Genomic DNA, 20,319 nt, shown 5'->3' with positions numbered 1-20,319 from the left:
GGTAAACAATCCATAGCCAAGTCATACCGGGTCCCCACCACACACTTTCCCCTGCTACACTATCCAAATTGCCAGATGCCTTTGCTAGCACCAGGCAGCTTCTAAGTCAGGCTGTGCTAGCAGGAAAAAGTGGTGGAGGCATACTGTCGTCCACCCTAAACTTCCAAGAGATTTACTTATTTCTCCTGGCAGTGGTACCGATACCAGCTGCAGATTTAGTGCCATCGGTTTTAGATCCATGGCCTTGCAAAAAGTGCTCCTGATTTTTGTGCTTTTACACTCAAAATTCCACCCAAAGTTCAAGTTACACTTTTACATTTAAAATGCTTTGCAACAGAACTCCCACACTTAAACCAACTGCTTCTGATATATTCAGTGGCCAGAGGAAGAGACTACAGGAGACATTAATTCAGAGCAAGAACTAAACTTTGCTCTGGAGGAGCCTTTCATTCTCCCAGCTGTCTCCTGGCAGACAGGTGAACTAGCCTTGTAAGTTATCTGCTTAATACACACTGTCAGAAATACCATTCCTGTGCATAACCCTTAGTCCCCAAGACCTCATTCTGCACTCTGTGACAGTCACTACCCTTTCACCAGGTCATTGCAAAGGTCAGCAAAATTTACTTCTCATCCAAGAAATGGAGCAGATTTCTCCTACTGCAACCAATGACAGGGGCTCCACTGAAAATAGAGCTAGGGTGCATACCAAGAAACATAAATGGAGGAGTGGAACAAACCACAAGGGCTTCAAAGCATGGGTGATCTGATAAAGCATTAATAGCACTCTGCAACATACAAAATACAACAAAGGGAAAACAAATCCACGATACAAATAATCAAACAAAACCCATCTAACTCCTCAAGGGAAAAACATTTGTCACCGTAAGTCATATCAACCACCGCTGACCTAGGTAACTTACAATAAACAGTGCTGAGATGCTGAGCCCTACAAGCAGTCCCATAGTCCACCCAGCAAACTTCAGGTTATCTTTAACAGTTTAAAATAAGGACAATGCAGAATACAAGGAAATGTTATTAATAAGTAAGAGGCAGAAGAAAAAACTCTGACATTTTGTAGCCAGTGTCTACAAGTACTTCCCTCAGACTATGTCGGAGCTAAATGTCTCCATGTACAGAACAATAGCAAGATCACTAAAAGAAGCCCAAGCACAGGTGAACACAGTCACATCTAGCTCAGACCTGCTTCCTTCAGCCATTCGCATAGCTCCCTGCGGGCCCACATAAGGAAGCACGTTGCTGGCATTCATTTTAATACACTAATGAAACCCTGCATACCAAACATCCATGATAAAAACATTCTCAAAGGATCACTGCTCCCTTCTATGCATTTTGGTTTTGACAATGGATTGTGTTGGATCCATCTGACACAGGAAAGGTGTATGCAAGGTACTGTGCAGTTTTAGCAGACGACCAAAGAGAAGCAGTACTAAAAACTTCTCTGGCCTCCACTAAACCTGAAAAACATTTCAGGACAGGCAGCCCCTCTTTTTCCATTGCTAATCTTTCTCCTTTCATCTAGAAGGAAACTTGAAGCTCCAACAGATAGAAAACATGGACAAATTTTATTTAACTTGAAAGGTGCTTAGTTTTGTAGTGCCTCCTAAGTTTACAGGCTAAAAAGCAAGGAAAGATGACCAACAGTCACTTAACTTAATCTTTGTTTGGGCCTACAAAGCATCACATTTTACAACAGCAGAATCACAGTAAACCGCAGAAATGCACACTGTACAAGAGGATCAGAGTTCCCTTACAGAGAGCAGAATCTACTGTCTCCAGCAAGTCTGATTAGCTTGGACAAGCTCAATAGCTAGCTTGATCTCACAAAAATTGCCCCATCATCCAATAATTCACTTGACTTGCACAACTCTTGGCTGCACAGCTCTACAGTAAAGGAAAGCTTCTCATGCACAGGTTATCAACACCGTTAGGACAACTCAGGAAGGGTGTGAGCAGATACTGTTGTGCTGGTGCTTCCCCTCCCGCAGGTGGGCAGGGAGGACTACCACTAGAAGAGCTGGTACGTAATGTCATGTCTCCGATTTGTAAAGCTAAAACTTACCAAAAGCTGAAATAAACTCTTGTATTTGAAGAATTAAAAAATCATACAGCACCATTCTCAGTACCACAGTAACTTGCCAAGTTAAAAACATGGCCAAAAATTCAGCTGCTCTATTACAGTGAGAGGATTTACTTGGTACGTATCATCTTAAAATTTGGCCTTCTGATCTAATTTCAAAATAGGACATCCTGCCCTAAAGGACACAAATAACCTGTCCTCTTTCATTTAAGGAAAACACAGAGGTTTCTCCCCAGATCGTTTTTGTTAGAAAATTCCTTTTGTAAATGGCAACTCAAGTCTTTCAGAAGGTCAATGTAAAATCTCCAATACTTAGTCATGGTGTGGTCATACAATGAAGACAGAGACTGTTTAAACCAGATTTCCTAGCCTTTGTATATCCTTACGTCTTCCCACACGGAAGGGATGGGTTTAGAAAGAGTTATCTAAAGAAAGGTGGCTCCATTTTACTTTCTCATCCAGATTATCTCCATTTTACGTACTAATCCAGAGAAAAACACCTGCACTGAGCAGGAAACAGCCATAACTTTAACAACTCTTCCACTCTAAACAGAACTGCTGACAGGATTTTAATGAAAGAGACCCTTTCAAGAGTAATGCAATTTCAAATACACAGTACTGCCACATTCATGGCCATGGAGTTGTCTAAACATTTAGATCAGTATACCTAATCCTGTATCTCCTTTGCACGGGTTCCAGAATTAAGAGTAGATACCTTTTTGTTATTGTGAGGTTTAACTTAAATCACTTCCAAAATAACATTAACCAAACTTGAAAAAGGACCTTGTAATAATTATGAGCAACTCTAGATTAGAGGATTTTAGTGTCTTTCAGACATTTACAGTTTACCAGCAAGAAAACACACACTAAGACATCCAAAATTCCCAACACTACAAAACTTTTTCTTAATTTCTAAAGGACGAGCATTAACATAAAATATAGAAGTCAGTCTCCATCTTCTCTATCTATTAACAGCCTATTTGTGTGTCTCAAAGTGAACTGTCCTCACTATCTGATTTAGACACACAAACACCACAACAGATGCAAACATTTGGGGTTTTGCCTTCTGTAAAGAGCAGTTGCTTGAGTTAAAATAGCACACACTCAACAGGAAGCCATCTTACCTTTCCCACTCATACTGAATTTTAATTCTTACTGGAGTGTAGGACATGCAAAGAGCAACCATTAAGATTGCATCACAAATACTATTTCTTGTACAGCACAAGCGTATTAAGCAATATAATACTGGAGATGATAATTCTGTGCCCTCAGCCACTAAAAAATATTTATTTTTTACTTTTTACAAAGTCAACAAAATCTGCCACTGAATACTTGGAGTCGGTCATATCTACATTTATATATACAAGTCAAAATAATCTTTCTCTACCACAAAGGTGGTACCATGTCCTCAGTATAGCTCTAGAGAAATAAAAGTTTAATTCCCCATCATTGGTATTCAAATTCAGCCATTCAGTTACCAAATATGAAAGCTTCAAATCCATAATTTTTCCACTTTTCAAGCAAAAGAAAGCCTGAGTTCCAGTTAAAAGAAGAAATAGCAGCATTTAAATAATAAATAAATATTTCCATATTTCCTTCCTCTTCAGTAAAAACACTGTCAGCAAGTTAAAACTGCAGTGACTTTCATTTCAAGCAGATCAGATACCATTCATGGTAAATTGTAACAACTGTTCATATTATACTCTGAAACAATGCCTGCAAAACACAGCTTGGTTTTGGGCAGATTAATTGCTTTTTAGACAACAAAACAGTATTTTACATATTCATGCTTTAGAGTAGGGCATATTCTCAGATCTGAAGATTCTACCATTATAAAGGTCACTTAAATGTTGATCAGCTAAAGAACTGCTTCAGTACTACAATTCTCAGGGAGAGAGGCACACGGCTTTTGGATAAGTCACAGGTCTGTAGCTATATTCCCCGTTCTAGTAATGACTGCTTGTGCAACTGGAAGTGAGTCATTACCCTGGTGCATTATCCAGGTGTAAGAGTCGAAGTACAATATTCATCTTCTTTTAAAAAGGTTAAAACCTATACATACAGCAAGCTAATTATCAGGATGTACTACCACAAACACACAACACCCCCAGGAAGCTTTGATAGAAGATTACAAGTCAAACAGTGAAAAGTTGACCCCAAAATCCAGAATGCACAGCCTGTACAATGTTTAATTCAGCCCTTCTGTGCAAATGGCTATGCTAAGCCTTCAAATACATGATCACAAACTCTTTCTATCAGAGGACTCTAATGCCTTGTTCACCCACTAAGTGGTCATTTTCTATTTTGCTTTAATCTTATTGCTGTATGCATAACCTCAGGCTTTATTTGGTGAGCATATTCAAGCAATTCTCTCATAACTGAATTGTTATCTTCTCTCAGGACTTCTTTTTTGGCACACCTCACTTTGGGATTTGAGCATATCAGAACCAATAATGTACTCACATTCTAACAGGTCTTTACAGGAAGCAATAATTACCCTCATTTTCCACATGAGAAACTGGGACACTGAAAGATTATGATCCAGAGTACTTGTTAATTACAGTGTCCAGACCTGCTTGCTTTTCCCCATAACACTCTGTATGACCATATTTTCACTACCAATAATTAAAACATCCTCCAGACAACTGGTCTTTCATTCCACTACATTGTATTTCTAGTTTCACAAGGAATGAGACAGGAACCAATCAAAACAGTAGCAGAGATTTAGTACTTCTAAGTAAGGAGCATGAAGGCAAGCTACACTATTCAAAAATCATGCAGCTTCTTGGTGCATGTCTTGCACCCCCTCCCTTAACTATGCCTCAGACTCCTGTGTTCATAAACCATTTTTCTTCTCTTGGGCCTTGATTAACTTGTTCCTCACTGAAAACCTTGTCTGCTGAGTAACTTTGATTCTCACCTCTGTAGGTTCTTGCACTTCAGTATACCTACCTGCTCAGCCTTCCCAGCTCTCCAACTCCAAACTCCAACGTCTTATCACAATTTCTTTTCCCAAATAGCCCCAGTTCCTAAACTCTATGTTTCTCATATTAGCTGGCTGGCCAATAAATGTTTCTGCAATTCAGACAAACAGTTCAATTCTGTTATTGAAGATAAACACCATTCAGCAGTTGCATAGTAAAATCATGCCCATGATAAGAGCTAAATAAATAAAAGAAGTCGTATGAAAGCACTGTGATTACATTATAATAACAGGAGCTGTACAAATACCAGAAAGCACAGGCTGAGCTTGGTTGACATCAGCCATGTTCAGTAAAAACGGAAGATGAGTCTCAGTTTATTCTTCTACCATAGCTTTTGCAGTCCGATGTATCTTTACACTTCCATTTCCCAAATCTGTTATAAATAATGGGTTTAGTCAATCACTTTAGATACTAATTAAAGAGACAGTATCAACTCAGGACCCTGAAACTATGCCTTATAACCCACAGCTTCATCCTTCTAAGTCATTGGTACTTTCCAATACTGGTCATAAATAATGATTTCTATACTGAAACAGCAAAAACAGAAATTTCACTTCAGTTTCCTTGAATTTGGAAAGGTTTTTTTTTGAGAGAGCGTAAAGAAGTACTGCGTGTTTGAATTTACAAGACATCTTGATGCTTAGTGATGGAAAAGAGCTGTCACTCAGTAACTCAATTCAGATAACACAAGCACCATCATATTTAAAGATGAAGACTTTAAGATCAGGGCTTAGGGCAAAAGCACATTAATCATATTTAAGTAGCGTTAAATACCTAAATAACAAGTTGCAGAAGATTCTTCATCTACATTGCAATGACTCAGAATATTCTCAGCAAATTATCAAACTCCTTTCAGACAAAAACTTCATGTTGTTAACAAAGAATCATTAAATCAACACTTGACAATTATAGCAATCTATTAGTAACCCCAAGTTCAGGTACACTTGGCAAATACTCACAGAAACCTTCAATCTTGTCAGCTGTTTTGCTCCATGCCACCTGCCTGGTTTCCATTATGACCTGAATAGTCCTCCTTTCTGGACTACTCTTCTTAAGACTGAATACTGTCATAACAGTTCCCAACTCCAAGGTCCTTTTGATCTGGCTTTTCTCATACTCTGGAAGACCTCCATAGTCAATACTTTTTCTGGGCATTTTTATATTTTTTAGTCAAACTTTTATGGGTTTTCAGTGTCTAAAAAAAGAAAGAAAACAGAGAAAATTCAGTATTTAAAACAGTAGACACACGGCTTACATTAACAGCATCTTTGCCATTTTATCCTGAAAGTATGAACAGTCTTCACAGAGGGAGGTACCAGTGATGCTTTGGTAGACACAATGCAGCAAAATTTATTACAAACAAAGAGTCTCCTAAGACATCAAAAATGTACACTTTAACCCTAGCAAACTTCTTTCAAGCATCAAATCTGCTTTTATTAATTTATATAGTGAGAGGTCTTTGCTCATGGAGATACTCTCTGACACAGAGACAGAAGTAACTTTTATGAGATATCACCATTCTTATAGGAATTTCTTTATTGCTTTAGGTTATTTGTAAAATTATGATCCATAAAAAACTCACAAGTTCTCTGTGAGCCGGAAGTGAACTTTTAAATTCTTGAAACTAAGGATAATTTAGTTTCCATTACTGTAAGAAATATCTGGAAATTCATTTTGTCCTAAATATTGACAACCTACATGTCAACACGAGAAATATCTGCAACAGATCTGAATCATACTAAAAAAATCTTTCTCTACTCTCATGATTTTTTTTATATTCCCAATGCCATTTTCAGATAATCAAAATACTGTTTCCATGGTGAACAGCGGCAAATTTGTTGTTCTTCTTTGCCCTGTATTACTAATGAAGCATGAGCTTGCTGCCTGAAGAGACCTCTGAAGTCTGAGAAGCATCACAGGCACTTCGGCCAGAGCTGCCATCTTCCTGATACTACATCAGGAGCGAGGAAGTGCTGATGATGGAAGCCTACCAATCCAGTGACAAGATAACACATGAAATAACGACACCAGCTTGTGTGAACTCTTGCGTTATGTAAGAATTTAAACCTATGTGAGAGCTATATGAAAATTCAAACCAGCTAACGGTCCTCCTCAGAGATTTAAAGAAAATGAGGGGAAAATATGACTAAATACAAATACTGAAACAAATGCTGGCTTTGTCTAAGACGACTCAGTTTATGCCCTTTTGAAACTTAAGGCTGTTTCTCCTACACAGTCTACTTCTCCTTACTCACATGTCACGTGGCAGGTATTTGTATGCACGCTTTGGGACACATCTTGGCATAAAACAGGCAAAAGAGAAATGCGTGTGCAGCAGCTCTCATGAGTTTCTGTGCTTTGGTCTCCCACACATCACTGCATCAAAAGCTAACTACAAGCCCAAACACTCCTCTGCAATATTATTTGCAAACAGGATGCCCTGGAACCTGCTCTTTCATCCATGCACAAAGAAGGAAGCGTATCGTTTTCACACAAGTAGCAGGCGCTGCTGCCCCACAGTTCCCAAACACCCCCCTTAACCACAACCCTGAATAGGAAAAGTTTAAAAAAATCTCTGTGCACATGCAGTCACCAGCCACAGCATCTCCTCTGGTTCTGTTCCTCTCTCCTCAGTCCACTACTCTCCGTCATAAGCAGTTTCAGTTTCCGTGTTGATAGCTAATTCAACCATGACACTTCTCGCTTCCCCTTCTTCTGATCCTCCTCCCCCATGTCACTATCTCCTGACCTACTCTTCACTAAAGAGTGCTTTTTTCTGCTCCCATTAATACCACAAAACTGTCTTTCAACAGTGTGTCACTAGCTGCTTTCCGTGCAATCTGTCTGAAGCAGTTTGGTGCAGCCATCCCAATCCCTTTTTAAATTCTACCAATCCAATAAACACCTTTTTCCTTTACAGAGAAGACAACAATAGTCCCTTCTTAACTACAGAGTGGTCTCTTCAGCACTGCCCACAGTGAACCTAAAATGCTCTACAGCATGAACCACATCTCACTCTGTGTTTTGCAAAACATTTTACCGGTTATTTGGTACTTAGTATCTATAAATTGTTATTTTAATATGAAAATTGAATATCCTTGGAATACTGAAATATATATATATATCCCAATCCTACAAGTGAAAGAGAGCAGACAACTTTTAAGTTTAACAAGCAGCAGAAGATTTTAGCCAGAATGTAACTGATCCTCTTTGATTCCCTGGAACTAATCAGATGATCATTTAAATTAGCATGGGCTTGCCCCTAACAAGACAGCCACACTCGTCTTGCTACACTGACTTGTAATAACAGAAATGAAAGGAAGGGAAAACAAAAAAAAACAGAATCTTTGTAGCATGTCTGGTTTTCTGACAAAGAAACCCCATCTTCTCACTTCACTCTTTACATTAAGAATTGTAATAAAAGGAATATGCTGTGATTTGGAACAAGGTTTAACCATTTCAGTAACAATTCACTGCAATAATAAACCCCTCAACTTTTCAATGAGCATAGTTTTTCAGGAGACTATAACAAATTATACATCTTCTCTGCTTTTCACAGAACAAGGTGCAGATGTAAAATGAAACATGACTTAGAACAACAAGGAGTTTCTAAGTATAGCTATTTAATATAAAGGCAATGCCGCCAGTATTTTTGACAAATTAGTCCCTATGTACAAAGGAACTGCCTCTCAGAGGCAGCTTCTTAAAACAGTTTCCGCTGAATATAAAATACTGGACTTCCCCTTTTAAAGTAGCTCTTTCTTCCAAAAACAGAGCAAAGAGCAGTTTTAGACTAACTTAAATCCTAAGCCGTAGTTTTTAACTTATTGTGAAACAATGCTGTAGTTGAAGATATCTACTTCACCAGAAAAGGTGGAAAGAGTTCTGTTACATTTGCTCATTACCACTAACCACTTGTCTCCTGCTTTGGCAACCTGCTCCAGTTTCAGAATAATGTCACATTGAGCTGCCTGACAGTAAAACATATTAGACCTCCAAAAAAAACTAACAGAAGCCCTTGTTATTAGAGCTAATATTTTAAATATTAAGATTCTTACATGTACCCACAGGTGCCCCTCAGCCTTCTTATACCCATCACTGCACAACTATTTGAATCAACACTATTTCTACCTATTCACACAGACAGAGCTCTATAATGAGCCTCCTTGCCCCATTTTCTGCATACCTCTAAGCCAGCAGGGTATGAGCTAAAGACACCCTTATGAGCAACAGAAGCATTATTGCTCTTCTGCCGAAGAGCTATTGAAGCCTAAAGTAGAAAGAACCCCCACTTCACTTACACGATTCAACAAGTGAGCTAGCAATCACAGAAACATATCATAAGCTCCAGTTCAGACACACACACCAATATATGACTGTTTCCTTCTGATTACAGCCACCATAGGAGCTAAATATTGATGGTGTCCTGTACCACATACAGAACTGGGACCATCTGTTACTGTTTGTGTAGTAAGAGTAGTTTTGATACTTTTTTTAATTGAAAAGCCAGACTGATTGGGACTAAAAAGTCAGAAAGACTCACTACAAGTAAGCAAGTGAACATAGACACAGGAAAAAAAAGCTACTTAATCTACCCAGAAATCTGTGTAGTTAGTTTTACTTTATTACACTACTTTACAGAAACAAACCCTTCTTATCTGAAGATCAGTCTACAACTCTTAACTCCCTTTATGATAACACAAAGAGAGGAAAAACTGTACTAAAGGCTAACTACAAATGTACATGCTAGTAAAGAACATCACAGATAAGCACTGGTGAATCGATACTCTGTTAAAACTTCACCTACATGACACAGCAGGTACTTTCCAGGCTCATGAGTATATCCAAGAAGTGCTATTCAAAGTTTGACTCATCAATTTATAAGTTTCTTTGTGCTTTCAGCACTGCAAAAGGACCACTGCATCCTGCCTTTGGATTAATTTAGGACATCACCTCACCCAAGCACAGCACCGCCAGTATGCATGTCCACCGCCAACACAGCAGTACCACAGAGCTAGTAAATTACAATCAACGCATGGGTCTTTGTGCATTGCCCCGCGACGCAGCTGCGGCCCTCAGACCAACGCAGGGCAGTGGAACCGCACCAGGAAGGCTGGCTGCACACTTGTCATGGCCTGGAGGCCCCACGCTGGGGCCCTCACCCTGGGCAGAGCCATGCACGGCACAGGGCTGCTGTCAGGCACAAGTTGAAGGTTCCCTTCCTTTTTCTACGGCAGCCTGGCCTGCGGCGGAGAGCGGCCACAGGGTGCGGGGCGGCGGGGTCCCCTCAAGGAGCCCCTGTCCCGTTCAGGGCAGCGCCAGGCACGCCGGCACGGCCTTCCCTCGCACCTGCTGCTGCGCAGCCCGCCCATGCCTCACCCCCTACGACCCTCCCTCGCACCCACGGCGTGAAACCTGCGCGGGACGCGGCTGCTCCGCCCCAGCCCAGCGGCACCTGCTGCCCCATCCACGGGGACCGCCCTCACCTGGCAGCGGCGGGGGAGCTCCGTCCCGCCGCGCTCCCGGGGCTCCCGCTTCTGCTTCTGCCGCAACCGGGAAGGGGCGGGGTCACGTGACCCCCCCCCTACGGCCACCTCCTGGCGCGCGGGGCTGGCTGGGCGCTCGGTGCCAGTTCCCCTCAGGCGGGTCCGGGCCGGTGCTACCGCTCCTCAGCAGGACGGGGCTCTTCACACCCCCCCCCCCCCCCCCCTTTCTCCGCCTCCCCGCGGTGCGGGTGTCGAGGCGAGCTCCCCGCTGCCGCTGTCCCCTGCGGGCCCCACAGGCACCGTGAGGCGGGAGGGAGAGCCGCGCTGTGCCCCCTCCTGCCGTGTCGGGCGGCGCGGTGCTGCCCCGCCGCTTAGCAGTTTGTATGTTCTGCTCGTGCGGAGAGGAAAGGTCTCTAGCGCGGCTGGGAATTGCCGTACCGAACGGAACTTTGAGAGAGCGGGTTTAGGGAAAGGCTTTAGAACTTTACTGTCACTGGAGTTAAGGTTTTCAAGTCAAAATTTACTCGTTGTAGTGGATCGCTTAAAAAGTGCGATGTAACACAACCACTTCAGCTTACAATCGGCGGTACTGAAAGTATTTACCAGGTTAGGATTCAGAAGAGCAGGGACAACACGTCATACTGTTCTGAGGTCAAGCCCCAGTACTGCTGTAGAATTTGAGGTATTGGGGTTTGTCCCAGACCAATTTGACAAACCTGGAGAAAGTTCCTGTGTTCACAGGCAGAAAATGGGACAAGTCACAGCAGTTCATAGGCTCATGGGATACTTAGGGTTGGAAAGGACCTTAAGATCAAACAGTTCCTAGCCCCCTGCCATCGGCAGGGACACCTCACACTAAACCGTGTCACCCAAGGGTCTGTCCAACCTGGCCTTGAACACCCCCGGGGATGGAGCATTCACAGCTTCCCTGGGCAACCCATTCCAGTGCCCCACCACCCTTACAGTAAAGAACTTCTTCCTTATATCCAATTTAAACTTAAACCTCTGTTTAAGTTTTAACCCGTTACCCCTTGTCCTATCACTACAGTCCCTAAAGAAGAGTCCCTCTCCAGCATCCCTATAGGCCCCTTTCAGATACTGGAAGGCTGCTATGAGGTCTCCACGCAGCCTTCTCTTCTCCAGGCTGAACAGCCCCAACTTCCTCAGCCTATCTTCATACCGGAGGTGCTCCAGTCCCCTCATCATCCTCGTGGTCCTCCTCTGGACTACCGAGTTCAGAGGACTACAAAACAAATGCCTAGAAGCCAAAGCTAGGAATGTCACAGTGTTTGTAAGGAACACATTTCCCTGTGCAGGGGAAGCTCTTGGCCATTTCTGCAAGGGCTGCTCCATGTTACAACAGCAGAACCCATGTTCCAAATGTTGGTTCCCAAACATTGAAGTCTGGCAGAGGTAGCTCTTCATCTCCTCTCCTCCCAACACTGGTAGCTGGCACAAAGGAGTGAGAAGGACGCCTTTTAACAGACTAGAATCTAATCTACTGCAAGGAAATAAATGTTTCCCATAATTTCACTCAGTTTTATGAATGGTTAAACAGTAGCCAAACATTATATTTTATAAATACACCCTAGACACGCAGAAATGACTGAAACAAAATGATACCTGGAATGGGGTAGGGACAAGTTTTGCAAACATCAACAGCACTATTACCTAGCTACCTAGAAAGAGAAGAAAATGTCAATTGTACCCAGCAAAAGCTGTAGGGACAATTTGGGAAACTCCTCACAAAGCCAAACTAACAAGTCTTTATCATAGTTAAAAGCACCAGAGAGTTTTACATAAGTCTGATTTATCAGGATCAGAATTGACAAGTGCATTCAAAATATACCACCACAAAAGGAAACAAAGCCTGAAACCTAATACCTGTGAAGGGTGTGGATCATTTTCAATGCAAAATAAAAAAAAATGACCATTACAAGCTCATCATCCTTCGTTATTTCACGAGCTGCCTTGCTAAAGACTCTTCACATTTTTCCACAAGTCAGACCCCCTTCCTAACATGTGACGCAGTTACGAACTCACAGAACAACATCTTAACAGGAGACATGATAGTCAAAAAAAACAGGAATAGTAAAATATGTATCAGTCACACCAAGATGTCTCTCCCATGCTTTGTTTTTACCCTTTCATCTTTAAAGCCTTCAATGTTTCCTGTTGAAGCTGCCTTTGAAATTATGTGAAGGGTGACAGAATGCTAGCACCAAGCAGCCAACTTCCCCAGCTGCAAAAGCTAATACGAAAACATTTGTATGGTCGAAGCCACAAAGTACACACTCCACACCACAGAAAGCCAAAGGGTGCACAAGATCGTGGGCATTTTACAAGCAGGAGATAACAGTATGCTCTGAATTCCAGCTGTCAGATCCAGAATTCATCTGGGTACGTTGACAGTGAATCTGAGTTACAGCAAATACCAACCTCAGCAGCCTCTCCTGGTTCTGCTTCACTTGCCCAAGTACAAACAGCCTCCTAATATGGCATAGCTTCAGCACAGGAACCACCCTTGAACAACTCGCAAGCCACACAGGCATGTAGTTGACCATCTTTATGATACTCAGAGACTTTGCTGCAGAAGTGAAGCACTACTGCAAAGTATACCCAGCTTTGGTCTAGACATATTTCAGTGTGGTTGTGCTTCAGTGGTGTCCTGGAAGGAAGACTAAAACCTCCCAACGTTTCTTGCACAACCCTAGAGTTATCTCATTAAACTCTCTCTTAAGAGTCATCAAACAGAGAGAATTTGTCTATGGAAGAATATCATAGCTGCAGTGGAGATCATAACATTGAATTGCTGGATGTAACAAAATCTCAGCCATATAGAGATGAAGCAAGCAATCCTTAAAAACAAACCAATAAATGGTAACTCAGCACATCCAGTACTCCAGAAGTGTACTCAGACACTCTCGCAATCACAACTGAAGGTTCCAGTTACTGTCAGAATCAGCAGCTCTGTCATCCAGATGTCAAACCTCAAAAGCACACAGACAACAGAATTCCCTGTAAAGACTATGGACTTCACAGTCACAGATAATTATCAGGTGATGGGTTCAGTCCTCAGCAAAAAAAAACCCTGTATACATGTACTGAGGAGAGGTGTGGGAAAATCAGTTCTCTGAGTTGAATCTGGCCCAGCAAAGCCTGTGTGTTTAAAAGGAAGGTTAGCCACTAGAATAAAATCTTCCTTCCTTTTTTCATTTTTTTCCCAGTTTAACTTTCTTTTTATAATTTTAAAAGGGTCCTTGAATTGTTAAAAAATATAATCACAGTTCGTATTTTAAGATCTGAAAAGAGAGTCTTTCAGCTGGGAGTATATTTTTACATTTCAATTACAAATCCCTCAAAAAATTGAATTTATAGTGTTGGCACTGACACTTTCCTAAATACAGCCTTGGAAACTTCAACCTTGCCTTATTGTCATATTTGGTAATGCAGTTTTGATTAATTCCCCTGAAGAATAAAGCAAGGCGTGAACCAGAGTCACAGCTATTGCTATGTGGCCTCATGGATATAATAAATTATGATCACAAAACTGGTGCCACTTCCTCACAGGAGCTGTAAAGAAAATACAGCTTTTATGTAGAAGATAGAGGTGGAATAGCTTTATCCCATCAGTTGCAAGAAATGTTAAAGAGTCGTTAGGCAGGGGGAACAACTATTTTAGAGACTCTTACTGACAGGTTATCTAGCACCATCATAGTATTTACACTCCTTAGCGGGATGCACGGTAACTCAGGTAGATTTTCTCATTACAAAACCTAGAAGCAGAAGTTTTGTAGAGAAAACTTCACTTTCAAGCTTTTCTTTTATGAACTTTTCACCTGCAGGACTCTGAAGAAGATTTTACATTGGTCATCAAATGAAATTGCGTGCCACCTTCTCAGGACTAGGTGTCATTCCTGTTTCATATCAGAAAGCAAGTGCCAACCTGTGGGAGAGAAGTCTGTGATCATTTAAGACTAGCTGAAGACAGTTCCTGTAAGTGGAGTGGTATTACCTCGGGAGAGCTGTGTACTGCTTCTTGGATGGATGTATAATAGGGTATTTGCACACACATCCACGTGAACTGCTTGGCTGCTGGAATCCTAGGGGCCAGTGAATGCAGAGGACATCTTGCTTTATTTTTTTTATGTTTTATTAAAAAACTCATTTGTTTTGTAAAGTTCCTCTCTTGTCAAAGAACACAAATTTGCTTATGTACAAGACATAGTAATAAGGCTAGTCCTTAACTTGAGGTTGCTCGTGGTGGCCCATCAGCCATTGCCCAGCTGCCCTGTTCCACTGTTGAGATGGCACCAATTGCTGCTGTCTGGAGGGAGGAGGGAAAGGATGCCCCTTCCAGTGATTGTTGTCACTAGTGGAACAGTCCTGTATCATCCCAGCACCTCACAGCAATAGCTTCAGCTATGCTGGAAAGCCTTGATTGGGTTTTTAGGATCATCTTTAGTGTCTCAAAGGGCCTTTGTAGCACAAAGCTGACCTCTGAGAATATTTTCCAGTCATAGCAGCACAACCTAAATCACGACCTTTATGGGGACCCACCTTCAAACACAACCATATGGTGTGACAGGTCTGACACCCTCAGCACATCTCAGCATAGTGGGGTCCACCCTCCTTGCAAAGTGTATTTCTTGTTAAAAGTGTTCTAATGTATGTTTGGCTCCGTTCTTATCACAGCTTCATTTTAATCTTGGTAAATTATTGTCACTTAATCATAATATTTAAAGTAAATATTGATTTAGATAAACTACTTGAGTTGCTAGCAGAAAAGCTGACATGAAGGAAGGGAGGTTGCTCTTTTAAGTGCCTGGCCTGTTGCCTGCTGCAATGTTTGTCTGAATCCTAGAACATTCAGCTACTCAGTTCAATCCCCCTGTCCCTTCTGATTTGCAAGCAGTATGTTTAAAACAATTTCTGAGGAGTTACTGCTCTCTGTCCTTATACACAAATTACAGCACTGTCCTTTCCAATTTCTGCACTAATCTTAATTTCTAGATGTCAAAACAATAAAAAAAAAAATAGGAAAGTATATTTCACATTTTCAAAGGCATGAGGCCCAGAGAGTGAGGAGGTTTGCCAGAGATCTCATAGCAGTAGAATGCCTTGGGCAGAATATGGCTTCCAGGTTTTATGCTAGTATCCTGACTTAGGAATGGTATTTCCTCATAGCAAAGCAAGTTATGCCAGAAAAAAACTTTTCACTTGTCAGAATTCTTTTTTTTTAAGTTTCAGTTGGTCAGAAACTTCGCTCTGTGACTTGGGATGATCAATAGAAACTTAAAAAGACGTGAGAAATCTGAACTAAGTGTCAAGGTGTGTTTTTTTATGCACATACTAACTACTTATTCAGTGTCTTGCGCCAGTTTTGCTCGCTGCACAGAACACCAGTTATTTAAAGGGCCTGCGGTCACACCTTCAGATGAAATGTAAAATACTACAGCCACTGCATCCACAGAGATAAAATGCCAGCAGCTATAAACAGTGAGCAATTTAATGTTAGCAAGGCCTCAGCAGAACAGGTAAACTGCACGAGGCTGTGTAGGGAACCAGGAAAACTTTTCTCCTGTGCTTTCTTAGCTAATGAAATCTCCCCTAAAACCAGTATGATTGCAAGTGGGAAGCACTGGGGGAAAAGACAGCATTTGACAATAGTTCTGGATGGAGTGAGTTGCAGCTCACCAAAAGTCCAGCTCTTCCCCCTTGTTACCTTTCAGCCTTTAAATTCTTTCCCACTACAGAGTAGCACCCAGGGTGAGTTTAGGAGAGAAGAGTGCTCTGCTATCATCTGCTTTAGCCTCCCAGTCTCACACTTGTAAGCTCTGAGAGGCACAAAGAAGGGTAACTTAAGTCAGGCTGGGCACGGCAATGAGCAAGGCCAAACTGGAGCAGTTAACCATTGCTCTGAACTCATCGCAGGGGGCCCTGGAGGGATCTTATGGTGTGCTGCACTGACAAGAACATACACCGAGCACTGATGCAATGAGCTGTGTCGCTGGTCATTACCCATTTTCCTCTGGTTCTGCAGAAGTCTTCTTAACATTGACTTTACTACTGTGGTAGAAGCTCTCCTGGGGCCACTAAACAGACATAACCCAGGACTTTCTCCTTATGGCTTTATATAGCCACTTTATACATGGCTGATTGCAGGGATTTATTGTTGTCTAAGGCCTTCCTTCAGGGCACACAGGAAGGGAGGAGAAGTTCCTTCCATCTGTGCTCACTCATGCAAAGATCAGCTTTAATCCAACACATGCTACATCAGAAAAGTTTAGAAAAGCCCTCTAGCTAATCAAAGCACTAGGCATGGAGAGAGAGCACTGGTCTTAATACAAATAAGCATGTAATCATGTAAAAACACCTGTCAAATTCTCACTAAAATCAAAATACGGTTGAAAAATTAATGATGTACTTGAGTGGTAATTTCTGAATAGGGGTAGAATGAGAAATACTCTTCTGGGATATGCATTGCAGATGCCTGTGCCTTGGAAGAGCATCCATCTGGTGTATCTCTAGGATCAGTGTAGTTGTATAGAATGCAAATCGTTATTGCAACTGCTGTTATCTTTATGCACTGCAGTCATAACTGAATGAGTCACATTAAAGGGTCAAAACCTTCTGTTCTACTTTTTATGATAAGCATCTTTTTAATATACAGTGTTAGAGATCCTGTGCGTCAACAGATCAAGGTAGGAGTTAGTATTGGGTGAGGTACACAGACCCCAGCATGGAAACCCAATCTTATTAACGTATTTGTTAACGAGGGGAGGAGGGGGGAGACAATTTAGACAATATATCTACTAATGACTAAAATACTGAATAAATTAGATATTTAGTATAGGCTGGTGCAGTTTTCTGGTCTCTCAGACTGCCTTCTAGCTTGCAGAACAAATCGGAGTAGCTGTGTACTCTGCGGGGTACCCTGCTCAGGCGCCTGCAGATGGAGAAGACACGGTGCTGCAACCTGTGCAAATTTGCTGAGGCCCGTGGTCTGCAGTAATGGTCTCCTGAGTACCGTGTAGAGCAAATTTAACTTTGCAGCTTCAGAAGAGCCTCTGTTGGCAAAGGACCATTTTTCAGACATTCAAGCAGGTACCAGCCACCACATGACAGGCTCTTTCGCAAATACATGCGTTCACATATAGACAGAGTCATATTATTTCACTTATCATATTAAAAACTACATATAAGAAGCCTTTTGCATCTCCCAACAGATTTTTGTCCTACGAAATTCATAAGCTTCGCAATAGGTTTGTGAGTGGCAGCTACCAACACCTCAATCAGTAACATATGACTGAAAATCTGAACTTACACGCTGTATTTGCTGTTTTAAGAACAAACACTAAATCTGAACTTTACCAACAGTGAGAAGAACATGAATAAACAACCAACCTTCTTTCAATGGAAACCGTGTAACATATCTGTCATTTAACAGGAGACAATGTTTAGAATAGAGAACATAGCAATTGAATTTACAGATGCTTTTTTAGCTTGATCTCCAAAATGGAGGGAATTAAAAATAGCTTGGTTATCTTTAGCTGAGTGTCCTGGAACCTATTTGTGTATGTTTGTAATGATATTAAAAATTTCATACACACAAACTGTTTTTTCCACCTTTTTTATTTTGACTAGACCAGTAATTTGAAGATACCATTCCCTCTTTCAAATAAAATGCTTTTTAGATTTCATTTATGATTAACAAATTCCTCTTATTTTGGAGCTGAGCTACAGAGTACTTTATTAGACAAAAGCTAGAACATAGAAGGCTCTGCCGAGTAATTTAAACCCAGCTGTCTTCTCTCCAGAACCTTCCTGCCACACATCAAGAAGTATTTAACCCCATTTCTGCAAAGGAGACCAGCCCTGCTGAGTCCCAAAGGCAGCAGTACAGAGCTTACCTTTAATCCTGTGCAGAATAATGAACGATATACTGCTGAGATTAGCGAGGCAGTATGAAACAAAGGTTTCTTCCTCTTTGTACTCTGATTCCACCTGGGTGAAAGCACACTGTTAAGGCCCCTTAAGCATACAGAATCTATAATCAAGTTTTCAGCCTGGGCCTTTTAGTTAATTTAAATTAAAAAAAAAATGTCACTTTCTTCTCCTTCACAAGGACAGATTTTGTTATGGTTAACAGGGGCAAAAAAAGAAAAAGGGAAGTCATAAGAAAGAGAGTGGAACACTTGATTCTGAAATATGCCACTTCCAACCAGCAAACTCTCTCTTCTTCTGTCAACTTCATGGGCTGAGCTTTTTTCATGCTTAGTCACTTGCATCACACATTAATAATGCAGTGATATATTAATAATGTCCCCACCCGAGGTAAACACAACAGTCGTTACAGTTTCTGGTTTGTCTAGGCAAATTTTCAGTTCTTTGCTTTCTGTTTTCTAAAGCTGTGGGGTGCCTTCTCTTTCTGTTTTTAAGCTTTCTTAGTAACCAAGGGAGTTTGTAATTTACTTTTTAAACAAACACTAAGAGTCTCATGGACTCTGCCGATTCCAGCAACTGGCCTTTAAGGAAAATACCTATTATCCCTATTATCTTTAATCCTTAGGGAAACAAACTAAAACAAACACAACAGCAAAACAAAACATGAGAATTGAAAGCGCTCATTTCTGCTGTATGTATTTATAATATATAAAAGCAGCCACATGCTGTCAGGACAAAAATGTGGATGTGAAGACTTAAAAGTTAGACCAGAAGACAACTCCTGGGTTATTACCTCAGAGGGAAACAGATTAAAAGAAGGTTCCCTTTGTCAATAGCTGATGATTTGCACCAATTTTAGGTTCCATTTTAAAAATAATGAAAAAGTTGAAGCTGAGTAATACCGGGTTTCTATTTATTTATACTCAAATGGTAATATTAATTTATAAATTGATCTGTAGATCAATCTATTTATAACTAAACATAGTTTTAGGAGTTTAAAACAAAATCCAAATAGTTATATCAAAACAGTGTTCAAATATGGCAAAACAGAGTTCATTTTGTAAGTTATTTTGTGAAAACAAAACAAAATACGACATCATTTGACCAAAAAGAAAAAAAAAATTAAAAAGTCAATTTAAAGACTCATGCAGAAATATAACTGGAGAAATGGTCCTTTATAGGCTCTATTAAGAGCAACCATCTCCCCGTATGCGACAGGCAGCAGCTTCCACTGGTCTGGCAGCACAGGTGGGGGTAACATGGTAACAACATGGAGTGTTGACTTGATAACAGAAGTCTTCAGCAGAATGAGGAGACCTTGGCTGCTCTTGTGGAAGGAGAGCCTCAGTTACAGAGCAAAGGCAAGAGCTAAAGCTGCTTTTTGATGATTTCTGTAGTCTAACAATAGCTGGACTATAGCACTTGGCATTGCAAGAGCAGTATTGTTGCAGAAAGGATATATTTTGCTGAGAAAATAGCCAAACCAAAAAAGCAGCAGAAGAAAATCCTTGCTAATGCAGAAAAAAGAAAAACAAAAGGTTTTCAGCCTCCTTCTATAGTGGACATCAGCAAGGTACTTTGATGTCAGGGAGGAAAATGAGTCCACAGTATCAGAAATGACCAGGGCTGCAGGAGCAGATGTCTTCTACATCTGCAGAAGTGGTTGCAATGCTTCTCCGTCATGCATCACACATACGCTCTGCTCTGTCATTAGCTTACCTTCTTGTGGAGAGCAGCTTGCTACCCCAAAAGGTGAGAGATAAGGTCCATGGGAAAGCAAAGTGTCGCTACACTGTGGCTAATT

General features: G+C 41.1%; 1 protein-coding gene across 1 annotated transcript in view; it reads right to left on the bottom strand.

Annotated features, from left to right (window-relative positions):
- PLCG2 (phospholipase C gamma 2) overlaps positions 1-18,752 on the bottom strand; it is a 70,169-nt gene extending 51,417 nt beyond the window's left edge. The window contains exons 1-2 of the mRNA XM_062618311.1: positions 18,482-18,752; positions 6,042-6,277 (exon numbers count right to left, since the gene is read on the bottom strand). Of these exons, the coding sequence (XP_062474295.1) occupies positions 6,042-6,237 (196 nt within the window). The 5' untranslated portion in view covers positions 6,238-6,277; positions 18,482-18,752. The remainder of the gene's footprint in view (positions 1-6,041; positions 6,278-18,481) is intronic.
- Between the last annotated feature and the right edge of the window lie 1,567 nt (positions 18,753-20,319).

Source organism: Pezoporus occidentalis, unplaced genomic scaffold (genome assembly GCF_034315485.1).
Source record: "Pezoporus occidentalis ecotype Australia unplaced genomic scaffold, CSIRO_AGI_Poc_V1 ctg20, whole genome shotgun sequence".
NCBI classification, from domain to species: domain Eukaryota; kingdom Metazoa; phylum Chordata; class Aves; order Psittaciformes; family Psittacidae; genus Pezoporus; species Pezoporus occidentalis.
This window is presented reverse-complemented; position numbering and strand designations above follow the sequence as displayed.